Source organism: Etheostoma spectabile, chromosome 6, assembly GCF_008692095.1.
Source record: "Etheostoma spectabile isolate EspeVRDwgs_2016 chromosome 6, UIUC_Espe_1.0, whole genome shotgun sequence".
NCBI lineage: Eukaryota > Metazoa > Chordata > Actinopteri > Perciformes > Percidae > Etheostoma > Etheostoma spectabile.
Genome location: NC_045738.1, coordinates 17,625,967 through 17,638,412, shown reverse-complemented (window position 1 = coordinate 17,638,412; position 12,446 = coordinate 17,625,967). Strand labels below are relative to the sequence as shown.

The 12,446-nt window shown below is 40.5% G+C and overlaps 3 protein-coding genes across 5 annotated transcripts in view; 1 reads left to right on the top strand and 2 right to left on the bottom strand.

Moving 5' to 3' along the window:
- The window catches only part of rab5ab (RAB5A, member RAS oncogene family, b), a 10,279-nt gene extending 4,634 nt beyond the window's left edge, over positions 1-5,645 (bottom strand). The window contains exons 1-2 of one of the 2 annotated variants that reach the window (XM_032518508.1): positions 5,383-5,645; positions 2,494-2,720 (exon numbers count right to left, since the gene is read on the bottom strand). In XM_032518508.1, coding sequence (XP_032374399.1) covers positions 2,494-2,659 — 166 coding nt within the window. In that variant the 5' untranslated portion in view covers positions 2,660-2,720; positions 5,383-5,645. Of the gene's footprint in view, positions 1-2,493; positions 2,721-5,378 lie in introns of both variants that reach the window. The other variant, XM_032518509.1, reaches the window with a different exon arrangement.
- A 373-nt stretch (positions 5,646-6,018) lies between these two features.
- On the top strand, positions 6,019-12,247 carry efhb (EF-hand domain family, member B). 2 transcript variants are annotated; one of them, XM_032518506.1, is made up of 13 exons: positions 6,019-6,267; positions 6,448-6,513; positions 6,735-6,878; positions 7,294-7,471; positions 7,751-7,861; positions 7,978-8,107; positions 8,218-8,298; positions 8,397-8,464; positions 8,553-8,707; positions 9,415-9,622; positions 9,968-10,192; positions 11,759-11,940; positions 12,098-12,247. In XM_032518506.1, exons 1-13 carry the CDS (start codon positions 6,202-6,204, stop codon positions 12,242-12,244), a joined length of 1,761 nt encoding a protein of 586 aa, XP_032374397.1. In that variant the 5' UTR covers positions 6,019-6,201; the 3' UTR covers positions 12,245-12,247. The 2 variants fall into 2 exon arrangements, with proteins under 2 accessions (XP_032374397.1, XP_032374396.1); XM_032518505.1 differs by having other exon boundaries at positions 7,957-8,107; positions 9,965-10,192.
- Positions 6,386-12,446, bottom strand: part of si:dkey-82o10.4 (m-AAA protease-interacting protein 1, mitochondrial) — a 15,724-nt gene continuing 9,663 nt past the window's right edge. Inside the window, exon 6 of the transcript XR_004332438.1 lies at positions 6,386-6,396. The gene's annotated coding sequence lies outside the window, so the exon portion shown is untranslated. The remainder of the gene's footprint in view (positions 6,397-12,446) is intronic.

Sequence of the window (12,446 nt, the reverse complement as noted above, 5' to 3'; positions counted from 1 at the left end):
GCCAAATTAGCTGTTAGTTTAGCTAACGTTAGCTTCCGGTGGAGGCTAACGGCAGAAGCGTGGGAACAGTGATTCGGGCAGTCTTGTAAATCCTTGTACAACAGGATTATCATCTTGCACAGATTGGGTACAGAAAGCTCCCCCTCCTCACAAGCAGGAGTTCCCCTAATCAGAGGCATCACTATGGGATTGTGGGTAATGAAGTACTTGTCCAAGACATCGCGTCTAAGACATTTTATCTCAAAACAAGGTTGGTGCCCCATGAACTTTTGGCGTCTATATGAGCATATACAATCGCTTAGTCATGTGGTAGCTGGTTTTAAGTCTATTGGTTACAATTGTATGGCTTATACTCCTATTGTCGATGGAAAAATAGCATTGTACTTCCGGAACCCACTGTGGGTGGGCAGTTTGAGCTCTATGGGTACATCATCATTTAGACTTAAGTTGTTTTATTTAGCTTCTGCTTAACTTTATACGTTTCTTACAGAGTAAGTCTTGGCCAGGTGTTCAGCTCATAATGACCTAAACCACTTCCCAAATTGTAATATGGTTAACCCCAAAAAGGTTTGCTTGCTAAAAGTTTATTAGGTCTACTATTGCAGCATAACCTGGGTTTTATGTTGTTGTAATTTCTCAAAACTTGTTGGAGGATTATCTGGTTGACTTAGTCCACAATTGGAAGATTGGGCCATAGTGATATCAAACCTGTTTTAATGCTTATAAATAAAATATATGGATGGGTGCTGATTGCTGAAGCATTAAAATGGCCATATTATGGAGAAAAAAAAAAATCACTTTTTGGGGGATTTGGGGTGTTATTTTGAGCCTCTGGTGCTTCCACACGCATACAAACTTGGAAAAAAACAAACATCCATGCTTTTTAGAGTGAGATATGGGTTTCTGAATGGATCCTGCCTTCAGTCTCAAGGTGAGCTGATCAGAATCGGCAGGCCTGTCCACGTCACCGGACGTAGTGTGTGTGCTAACCACTTTAGCTAATACCACTTCGGCTAGCTGTTTCTCCAACTTTGGTCAGCACAAGTCAGGATTAGCCGTGAGACTTCTTCTAAACGAAGGTGCACATCCAACTTTATAGGAATACTTGCAGACGAAGGACATGTAAGTAGTTCTATACAATTTCTTTAGTAGTTTAGGGTGAACTTGTGTGTTGTAGCAGCGTTTTACCCTTGAGAACGACTCGGCTAGCCGCTAACAGCGCTAGCTTGTAGCTGGTAGTGCTGCGCAGTACCTAGTTATTGCACTTGTGCGATGGGATAGAAGTGTGATGTCTCACTTTGTAGCTAAAACAGAGAGCTCAACACACAGGGTAAAAAGAGGAGCTGCAGCGATGTGCAGTACAACAAAAATATGGTGTTTTTTTGAAAATTAAACCTATTATGAATCTGAAAATGAGCATAATATGAGCTTTAAGTAGTGGGTCTACAGAGACTCCAGACTCTGTAGTCTACATTTAACAATTATTTTTTTAACACTTAATATTTTAAAATGTGACCATTAGGTCATAACTAGATAGCTGGCCCTGGCTGATTATTAGCAGTTAGCAGATTATCCGTAATCGCCGTTTATTTGCCTGATAACTGATCAAGTTAATGATTTAAAGTGCTCGGCTACAGCTCTGTCTGTCCCTCTGCTTCGGTTTCACTCACCACTGAGTCTGACTTAATGTCCCGCCCACAACCCTATCTTTTACCGGGTATAATGTTAAGTCTCTAATTTATTAAAGCATTTCAACAATGTTTTTGTGTTGGAGTTTGTAACATTCCAAATCTTAAATTTGACTTTAAAGATTTTCATTTTCAGTCGGTTCCAAATATAGGTTTCACTAACTACTAATGATTGGTATCAGCCTTTTAAAAACCAGTTTCAGTCTATCCCTAGTCACAACCTTGGAATTTGATTTAACCATTTGATATCCAGTGTGCTGCATGTTTGCCAAAGGCAATAAATGTAAGATTATGTAGAGGATAACTGACGCTTTAATCTCATGCAAACTGCAGGACATACCAGGAACTAGATATGAAGGTCCAGGAATCCCCCTAATTATTCCCAAACTTCTGTTCTAATTGGCTATTTACACATTAACATTTCTCTATCTCCTCTTCATTTCTCCTTGTTCTCAAATGAATCCTATATTGCTTGCCACCATGCTCTTTTTGGGGTGTTAAACAACTTTACTACCCATTTATCCTGCTCTTAGTAATAATTCCTATACTCTGACACCAAAAATGCTGATTTAATTACATTTTTAAATCTTTATTTTTTTTTTTTAACTGGCAAGGAGCTCTTGTGACAGCTATTTGCTTGTACCCTCATGAAGATGACCTAGATTCTAATTGCTCTTTCCACTGTGACTCTTTGCAGGTCATCCCGTGACAAGGAGGTAAATAAAACTATGTCAATATCAATCAATTTTGCAAGTCTGTTCAGAGAGAGGGGGGAGCCACAACATGGCCTTACAAAGATACATACCTCCGATTGTGCTCTCTTGGAATTCGTGGAACTGTCCCTTGACAAAACGAAGTACGAGACTCGACTTCCCCACAGCTGACTCTCCTAAGAGCACAAGTTTGAACTGGCAGATCTTGTTGCCTGCGTTTGGCCCATTGGGTCGCGTAGCTCCGCCTCTACTTGCCATGTCACACTGCCCGGTCTCGTCCTCTGGACGCTGAGGTACTGTGAATAACTGTAGAAAATACCTGAGCAAAAGAGAGAGAGAGAGGGGGGTGAGAGAGGGGTGAGCGAAGTGTCACTGTCCATACAACTTCTAAATGATTCAAAGATCAATATCAGGGATAACTTTGGTTGAAAATGTACAGGTTTTCTGTGTTTATTAGAAAAGTAAGCAATATTGTATTGCCTGCAACTATGAATCATGATTCTGACAAGCAAAGCACCAATTGATGATTTTTTTTTTCATCAATTATTTAGCTTTTGGTCATAGGTGCTAAAAGAACCTGAAAATAACTATTAAAATGTATAATAGCTGTTTCGTCAGCTACAGCCTGCTTTTCCTATCGTTTAGTTAACATTATTTTAGACTGAATCCAGCTGTCAGCTAGCGGTTAGCCAAATTAGCTGTTAGTTTAGCTACCGTTAGCTTCCGGTGGAGGCAGACAGCTCCCCCTCCTCACAAGCAGGAGTTCCCCTAATCAGAGGCATTACTATGGGATTGTGGGTAATGAAGTACTTGTCCAAGACATCGCGACTAAGACATTTTATCTCAAAACAAGGTTGGTGCCCCTGTTTTAGCTGGTTTTAAGTCTATTGGTTATAATTGTATGGCTTACACTCCAAATGTCGATGGAAAAATAGCATTGTTGTAGCATTGGGGCGGCTGTGGCTCAGTGGTAGAGCGGTTGCCTGCCAATTGGAAGGTTGGTGGTTCAATCCCTTGCCCTGCAGTCCCACGTTGAAGTGTCCTTGGGCAAGACACTGAACCCCGAGTTGCCCCCGGTCCTGTGCATCGGAGTGTGAATGTGTATGAATGTTTATCTGTTGAGCAGGTGGCACCTTGTACGGCAGCCCCGGCCATAGTGTATGAATTTGTGAGAATGGTGAATGTATCCTGTTTGATGTAAAAGCGCTTTGAGTAGTCGTTAAGACTAGAAAAGCGCTATATAAATACAGCACATTTACATTGTACTTCCGGAACCCACTGTGGGTGGGCAGTTTGAGCTCTATGGGTACATCATCATTTAGACTTAAGTTGTTTTATTTAGCTTCTGCCTAACTTTATACGTTTCTTACAGAGTAAGTCTTGTCCAGGTGTTCAGCTCATAATGACCTAAACCACTTCCCAAATTGTAATATGGTTAACCCCAAAAAGGTTTGCTTGCTGAAAGTTTATTAGGTCTACTATTGCAGCATAACCGGTTTATGTTATTTCTCATAGCTTGTGTGTAACCACCATTCTTGGTATAAACAAGAATTCAAATTATATACCATACTTTTATGTAACATTTTTTATAAATAGGCAATTACTATTGAAATGCATGTTTTTTTTTTTAATTGTTCACTTAAAAGCTAAGTCATCTGTTATAAACTTAAATGTCCATGCACACTTTGTGAAATGGGCAAAATCTTCAGGAATTTCAATGGCACAGTTTTACGCTGTTTTAACATTAAATACTTTCTAAAACAAGCAGTCCAAATACAGAGGCCAAAATGTAACGGATGATACAATAACAATGCAGGGAAATGTACGGTTTCTATACACACTGAGTCAACAAGTTTATATTAACAGCCAGACTTTTCCCATCTCAAACAATAGTTAGTTGCTTTCCATAACTAGCTGAGCAAATAGGCTTTAGTGCAACTAACCGGTATGGCAAAAACCCCACTAGGGTGACTGATACTGTAGTGGAGGTCAATTGTCCACCTGACTGTAGCCCTAATATTTTGGCATCTAAACTTCTGTTTCCAAAGTTCGCAAGGTTTCTGTACCAATGTATCTGATACATCTAGAAATGTCGAAAGGTTGACCAACTGGTGTAACTGCAACAACAAACCTCTGGCAACTCGTGCCGTTAGCGTTAGGTTAGGCAGACTGCCACAGATGGCATTAGTATCACACAGGTCTGGGCACATATGTGGGGAAATGAAAGGTTAAGTTACAGTTTACTATCTACCGGTCTGTACAATAAGGTGAAGAACAACATCAACCATTAGAACCAGGCAACAACAGATTACCTCTGTAACTTAGCTAGACATGTCCATTACCACCAACCAGGAAAACAGAGCATCGGTCCAAATATGACTATCAACTTCGTCGAAATCGCGTTACGACACAGTTAACCACAAATAACCAGTTATGTTGTTGTTGACTGGCTCGAATTAGCTGTGTAGCATAACGACTGCTAGCGTTAGCATGCTACCCATTAAGTTCAAAATATCTAGGTTAGCACAAAAAGGAAACGTAATATCGCCTGTGTGACGTTAACGTTAGATTCGATCTGGGTGGTATCGTGCGAACACACAATAAATCTGTCTCTACATAACGTTTGAGAATGCCAAAACACAGATGATGCAGTTTTGGGTGTGTACAGCTAGTGACAACTGGCTAACCTTAGCTGCATGACGTTGATTTGGTGAACTGCCTTATCAATCAGTGGACTAAATAGTCAGACGGTTGTTATATTACACGTAGGGAATCTAAACATGACGACTGATCTGGATTCACCAGTCGTACAACGTTAAGTTACTATGCTAACTAGCTTGGCCCTTTCAGTGTCAGCTAGCTTACGTTAGCTAGCCAAATAATAGACATTGGGCTGGCTAACACAGTAAAGCCGCATCGGGAGGAGCCCTCCAGATAGCCGTTAGCTAGCTAGCTAACGCTAATATTAGCTACTCACCTACCAAAAAGAGGAACCTAGTTATTGTGAATGGTGTCTCCAGGACAATCTTTGTTGCACGTCAGTGTCTGTCCAGTGTGTCGATTACCCAGCAAGCTACCGTAACGTTAAATTTCATAAGGCTCTGTGATCTCCCACTTTCAACTTCCCTTTTTGCATTGTACGAAGGATGATGACAGATCGTATGACTGGAATCGACAATCGGCCTACGTACCGGTGCGACGGGCCAATCATATGTTAGTATTTTTTCCCAATTTATCTGACTTTCCCAAAAAAAAACTACAAGTCACAGCAAACAGGAAAAATAGAAACAATGAACACGTATAGCTACAGGCTTTGGTGCCAGTTGTTTTAATGGGCGGACATGTAGCTATATACCCATCTCTGTGTTGTTCCACTCTAATTTTCCAGTGGTTATAGCGTTAGCTCAACTCAGACCCCTGGTTGGTCCAAGATAGCTGTTACGTTAACATTACGTTTCATTATGATTCTATTTTCCTTGGCCGAAAAGAGGAAATGCCTTAAGGTCATATTTGTGATTGACTATCAGTTTACGTAACTAACGTTAAGTCATACGATGTCACATGATTAAAATCATTTTTAATTCACACAAACATTATTTTTGAAATAACGTTACCCTGTAACAGTATTTTGAATTGAACTTTTTGCTGTTGCTAGGCAACGAAACGCAAACCGGCGCACTACTCTCAGCGTCTACAGAGAACTGGAGAATTTGGTGTAGCATAGCTAGAAAGTTGTTTTCTGTTAAAGATACAATATCTTGCATGCCACTGTTGCTGATACATGTGAATTAAAGTTTAATATGACTGACGGAAATACCTCCAAATTGAAACATAACGTTACAGATAGATGTCCACACATACCGACGGTAAGACAACTATAAGATGCTAAGTTAGACAACATTGCGTTAGCTAGCTTATTTTTATTATTTTTTTATTCCACTGCTGAATCTAAAAGCTGTGACGCGTTTTTATTAGCATAGCTAATGTTCATTTGTCTTTGCGGATGTACACTAAATACTATATACATTTTTGTCTCTTAACACCAGGCCGGGAAACTTATACCTGTAAAGGTAGGAGATGGGACTAAATCCTGTTTACAAGAAGCGGCAAGGGTAAGTGGGGGTGGGGCGTGTGTGGTTAGCTGTAGTATTTCCACAGGTGCTGACTAGAGTCAATAATATATTGCATCTTTATCTATGGAGTGCATTCATATACATATATCAGTTTTATCTCTGAGTACTTGGTACAATTGAAGGTGTGAAATATAAGAAGATTAATTGTGAAAGTGCATGTTCACTCGGTCCGACTTGCCATTACCATTTTTACTTTACAGCCCCCCACACCACCAGTGGTAAGGAAATTCCGCAACAGCATCCTACCAGAACCAGGAGCTATCCGAGTTCAGAGAGGCAAGGCAAATGATCCAGATGTTGCCAACACCCTTGTTCATGGCATTGGCACCAAATCATCCCTCACTGTGAGTACCAAACCTACGCGCACACACCGCCTTGTGGGTTAGTGTTTTTACTACCCCAAATCTGGTTGGTTGATTTTACTTTTAGATCAATGCCAGTGATTAATTACTACTCCACTTGGTGATAAGATTCATGGTTCTAAAAAGATATGTTCTACCCAAAGTTTAGGACTAAACTGTTTTGCTTGTTGGCATTTTAAGACACTCCTGATTAAATACTTAATTCCTTATTCATAATGTGTAATTGTTAGTGTACGGCAGCTAATAGACTAATTTAAGACAAGAAGATCAGTGGCAGTTTTTACTGTAGTATAAGTGTTTTGGCACAAGCTGAATTTGCATACAGCACACAGTCTTAAACATTAACACTCAGAATATGGATATAACTCCTTCATTTTTTTTTAACTGATTCTAACAGGGCAGAAGCTTGATAAATCCTCCCCAAAAGACCTTGTTCCAGCAGAGGTTACAAGAACTCAGGGAATCTGTTTACGCCTCCAGTCAAAAGGCACCTGTGGGCAGGTCACACGATCAGCGTGTTGGACTTCCTGCCTGGATTAACGACAACACTACGTATGGCGTGAAAACACTTAAAGGTATGTACGTATATGGGCAAATATGGTCATGGATGGTACAATTCAAAAAAACAAAAAACAAAAAAAGTCTGGTACTACACAAATGCTCTAAGATGAGCATGGAAATATTTATCTACTATTATCAAAAAGTCAACCTTGTACTTGTGTTACTAGTCCTGCAAAATATTTAGATTTTTTTTGGTAATTAATTGTTATGTCGTGGATTTATAAGTAATTATAGTGGGAGATGGAATGATGAGCTTTCTTTTCTTGTATTGTCTCACATTCCTTTTTGTCCAGGGTTGGCTGTGCGTGAGATTCTTAACCCTTCAAAAACAGCAGAGGAGGTGGACAGGGAAGCTGAGGAAGGACATGAGACTTACATCCGTAGTCACAACGCCTACTTTACTGGTAAGAACAATGGAAAAAAACAATTCATGCATAAGGCCTTCACTGTGACTGCCAACAATCTATTTGTTTTTTGTTTTGCATCACAATAAAATCAGCTTGCTCTACTCCTCTACTAGGTGAGCGTATTGATAGGAAGTATGACTGGAATCACTACAGTAAAGACAGCAGATTTGGAATTCTCACACCTCATTTCAACGACGGACGTAATCTCAGCAAAACGCTCCACTGGCTGGGGGAGACACAAAAGTAAGTGTTTTGTTGTTAAGTCCCATAAAACTACTTATTCATTAAGTGTATACCTAACTTAAAGGAAAATAAATCATACCTGACCTTGCGCTCATGTTATTGTGTCGTAGGTTTTACAATCCAAAGATTGTTTGGAAGAGATCTGGGAACAAGGAAAAGATGGCCCAACTAATGGGCAAAAGAACCACTGTGTAAATTTCACATTTCCTCTGACCAGTTCTGTGATCTCTGAATATATAGTTTACTAACTCATGTTAAACTTCATTCTCTCATTAAACTCATTTTTCAGGAGAGGAAATACCTTGAATCTTCCACCAGATCACACGTTTGGAACACTTTTACCGCCAGACGAATTTGGTAAATCTTTCCTGGGTTACGTATTGGAACATGAAAATAATACAGTGGAGTTTTTTTTGTTAAAGTCTGCAATTGTCATTTTGCACAGGTGTTGGAGCTATAATCTACTCCACGGAGCCAGGCCAGTACGCGAGAGGCCGAGAACGACAGCGCAGCCTGGTCAGTGCAGTGCGACACCACCTGAAGAAGGTCAATTTCCACAACTTCCCCTCCCTGCTGCAGGCGTTCAGACATTATGACCAGGTACGTTGTTGACCAATACATCCAATCTGCAGACTATTTCAACTTATCACCTTTAAAGTAACTTGAGCGACACCTTTTTCAGTGTACAAAGTCACGATAACATGATTTTTCCCAAACACATTTTTATCCAAGAATAATCAATGGAATCAGACGGTCCTTTCTCACTGTGAACAGTTGTACTTTGTCACAGCAAGAAAAGCACAAGTGTAATGAATAACATTAATAAACGCTTTCCATTTAGGCCCTGGCAGCCATTATTGAGGTCCCTGTGTTTGACAAGTCAAAATGTGTGCTTTGAGAAGACCTGTTGCAGGTTTGATATAAGGCCAGGGATATGACTGGTGTTTACAACATATGATAAATTAAAAATGCTAATGTAATTCTCCTATCTTAGTCCCACAAACTGTACATGGTTTTCTCTACCATTATAAGGCTTATGCTCTGCATCCGAGCCGTTTTGGGCACCACCTAAGCAGAATGAATGTAAAATCAATGTGAGCATCAAAACTAAATTATTTTTCTCAGCTCTAATGGTTGTAGTTGGTCCCCAGTGAACTTCTTTAGCAAGTTTTGTCTTTGTAGTATTAATATTGGTCCAAAATTACGTGAAATTGCGCCAAATACGTGCACATAGGTCTTCCAAAAACCTAGGGAAAACACTGCTGTAGTCATTGAGCCTTGTCATTTATTTCTGTTAATGCATATAGACAGGCAAGGGAATGATTGACAAAGAGGACCTGCAGGCGGTGTGCAGTCGGTTCCAGCTGAACGTGAGCAGACTGGTTCTGGATGACCTGTTGGACTACTGTGACACAGACAAGGACGGACTAATCAACTTCCTGGAGTTTGCTAACTTCCTCAACTGGAAGGACAAGATGCCCATCAACAGTCAAGAGCAATGCATTATGACGAATGGTCAGTTAAATGTATTTTGATGTATTGTATTTACTAAGATGCTATTCAATTTTGGTAACCTTAAAGAGGGCATGCTTTTTCTAGAACTGTTTCACTTTCACATTTTAATGCATTTCTCCTTCTCAGGTCGTACCGAGTTATAAATGCAGTATTTTTTAATGGTATTTTCAGACTAGGACACTAACATCAGAATTTGGCAGTAAAAGACTTAGAAGCATAAGTCTTCAGGTCATGACAGTCAAAGTGACTCAGTTAATATTTTGTAATTTGGCATTTGTAAGATGCAATGGTAATCTGTCAAGACTCATTTTTGGTAACATTTTCTATTTATTTTGTCTCCAGCAGAGCGTCAGACCAGCACGGCTCCAGCCAACATCAAAAGGAAGCCTTCGTCAGAATCAGCCCAGCTTCCTGCCTCTGAGGCCTTGATTAAGCCTGAGGACCTGGAGCCCGTTAAGCCAAGCAGCACACTGAAGACCGTCAGGACCTTGAGGCGACCCAGGGCAGCCCCAGACCACTTCATAACTTCGTCTACCCTCATTGGGTCTGTCAATGATCCGTTTACATCAAGTAAGTCAGAAACAGAGATGTGTGGTGATGGGTAGATAAGCAGCATACCCAGTGTTACTTGACTGAAGAAAATGGACGACATTATTTTAGTGTCACTATTTGACTTTTTGTTTGCCCTTTTGAAAACCCAACAGGTGGGATTTGTGAAAGAGTGAAAAAACCAAGAAGACACTCAGACACAAGCATTCTTGAATTCATTTTACGCAAAGTGAGCATTTGCTGTTACTTTTAATCAAACATCCAACTGTTCTTATATAGGGCTTTTCTAGTCTCAACGACTACTTATTACTACTTTTACATAGTGAAAGTACTACTTTTACATAGTACAGGAATCATTCACCATTCATACACTGTGGCGAAAGCTGCTCATCAGAAACACACACACCAATGGCAACTCAAGGGTTCAGTGTTCAAACCACCAACCTTCCCATAGGAAGGGGACCGCTCTACCACTGAGCCACAGCCGCCCCATATGAGTTTTGAACTGACATCTCCAGTTGCCTCTCCGTCAGCTCTGCAAAATGTATGCTGAATTATCTATTTTACAAATAATGGTTGTGCTTTACTATACTGTATGTGGTTGACATTGGACGGTGATGGCATGTGGCAGTAAGTCCCCCCTCGGGATGAGGAAATCAATTTGCCTGTCTCCTGCCAATTATGCTAGCCTGAGCTAGCTGGCCAGCTGGCTCAAGTTTTCAAATGTAAACATTAGAATAAAAACAAAGGAAAAGGTGGTAAAGATGAGCACAAGCTAGCAAGACCATCTCCTGACTACGAGTCGCTCAGCAGGATAGGAACATCAACTCACCAGTCTCCTGCTGACTCTGCTCGCCTGGCCGGTCAAAGTTTTCAGATGTAAATAAGGAGAACATCAGCTACGACCTATGGCTGCCATCCTGACTTCATGGACAAGCAACACCATCTCTGCGTCCATCTCCACCTCTACGTCAGAGGAGGCACCGAGGCAAGCGTGAAATAATTGATTCCCGACTTCTTTGCTGGGCTTCCTGCTGGCTGGTGTACAGGCGTCAAACGTAAGCTGGGTGGCCTGCGTCGGTTTCCAGCGGGATGCCGGGAGCTGTGGTGTCTTTGTAGAGACTTAATCCTGGAGTGCATGTACCATTTAACCGAGTGACTTTTTTTTCTGCGTGCCGATTTTGAAGGCCACATTCTGCTTCATGATGAGTCGTGCACAAGTTTAAGTAGCTGATAGGATAACATTTCACTGGAATTGTACCTCCTATCATTTTTATTTGACAAGTAAAAATTGACTGAAGCATGACATGTTTGAAATCACACAGTGGAAGACATAAAATACTGTAAGTGAACAGATGGGCTGCCAAAGCTGAATATACTAAGAGTATGATGTTTGAAACTAATACTATGTTTTATGATATCCGTAATTTCTTTAGGAGCGCCTCATTGTTTTTTCATTACAGACTTGTTGGAGGACATTTTTCCTAATATTCAATAGTTTTATAAGCATTTATTTAACATATTTATATTTAATCAACTCCCATCTCATAAAAAGCCTTATTCATCATGTGGTTTCTCTTAACGTAGGCAGCCGCACCTATGGGATCCCATCTGTGCGCTCGGACCTTCCAGCGCCACGCATAAAGAGAGTCAGTGACCACAAGAACTACGGTGACACCTCCACAGCTGCAGATCTTCTGCATCCATCAGTCCATGCCCTTCGGGGTGTTCATGAGGAACACTTCTTCTGTCCTCGCACCAAGGAGGAGGTATGCACCACGCACAAGATCAGCAGTAATAAAACAAAATAAGATTTACTAAGTACAGGGATATGATAAAATACAAAAATCCGTCAATTTCAGTCATAATTTGACCATGTTTTAGTGAATTGATTTTTGATACTGACACTCATCCTCCTCTTCATAGATTGCAGAGATCTTCAGGAATGTGGGTGTTAATGTTTGTCAGGAAACATTCGACGAGGCCTGGAAGCTGGCCTCGATGAAGAATCCGGCCGGGGAGGTTTGTGTCGAGGTTTTCCGCAACGTACTTAAGGAAATAAAAGCAATGTAATACGCAAGATGTTTACCCACCTAAGTCAATATTTCTGTCTAAAAACTTCGTTGTCACATGTAGCTCAAAAATGTTGTAGTTAATGGGAGTACATTTTTGACATGTAGATTGGATTTTGGACTTTTGCAAGTAAATACTTTTTATCACATTATTTATAATAACATAGGTGTCAGCCACTGGGGATGTGAATGAACACATTTTG

What these genes read in the sequence shown, in the direction of transcription:
- efhb (XM_032518505.1), top strand. Translation starts at nt 6,202, where the DNA reads ATGACTGACGGAAATACCTCCAAATTGAAACATAACGTTACAGATAGA. An exon ending in TGGCGTGAAAACACTTAAAG is followed by an intron (nt 7,472 to 7,750) that starts GTATGTACGTAT and finishes CTTTTTGTCCAG; the next exon opens with GGTTGGCTGTGCGTGAGATT. An exon ending in TGGCTGGGGGAGACACAAAA is followed by an intron (nt 8,108 to 8,217) that starts GTAAGTGTTTTG and finishes ATTGTGTCGTAG; the next exon opens with GTTTTACAATCCAAAGATTG.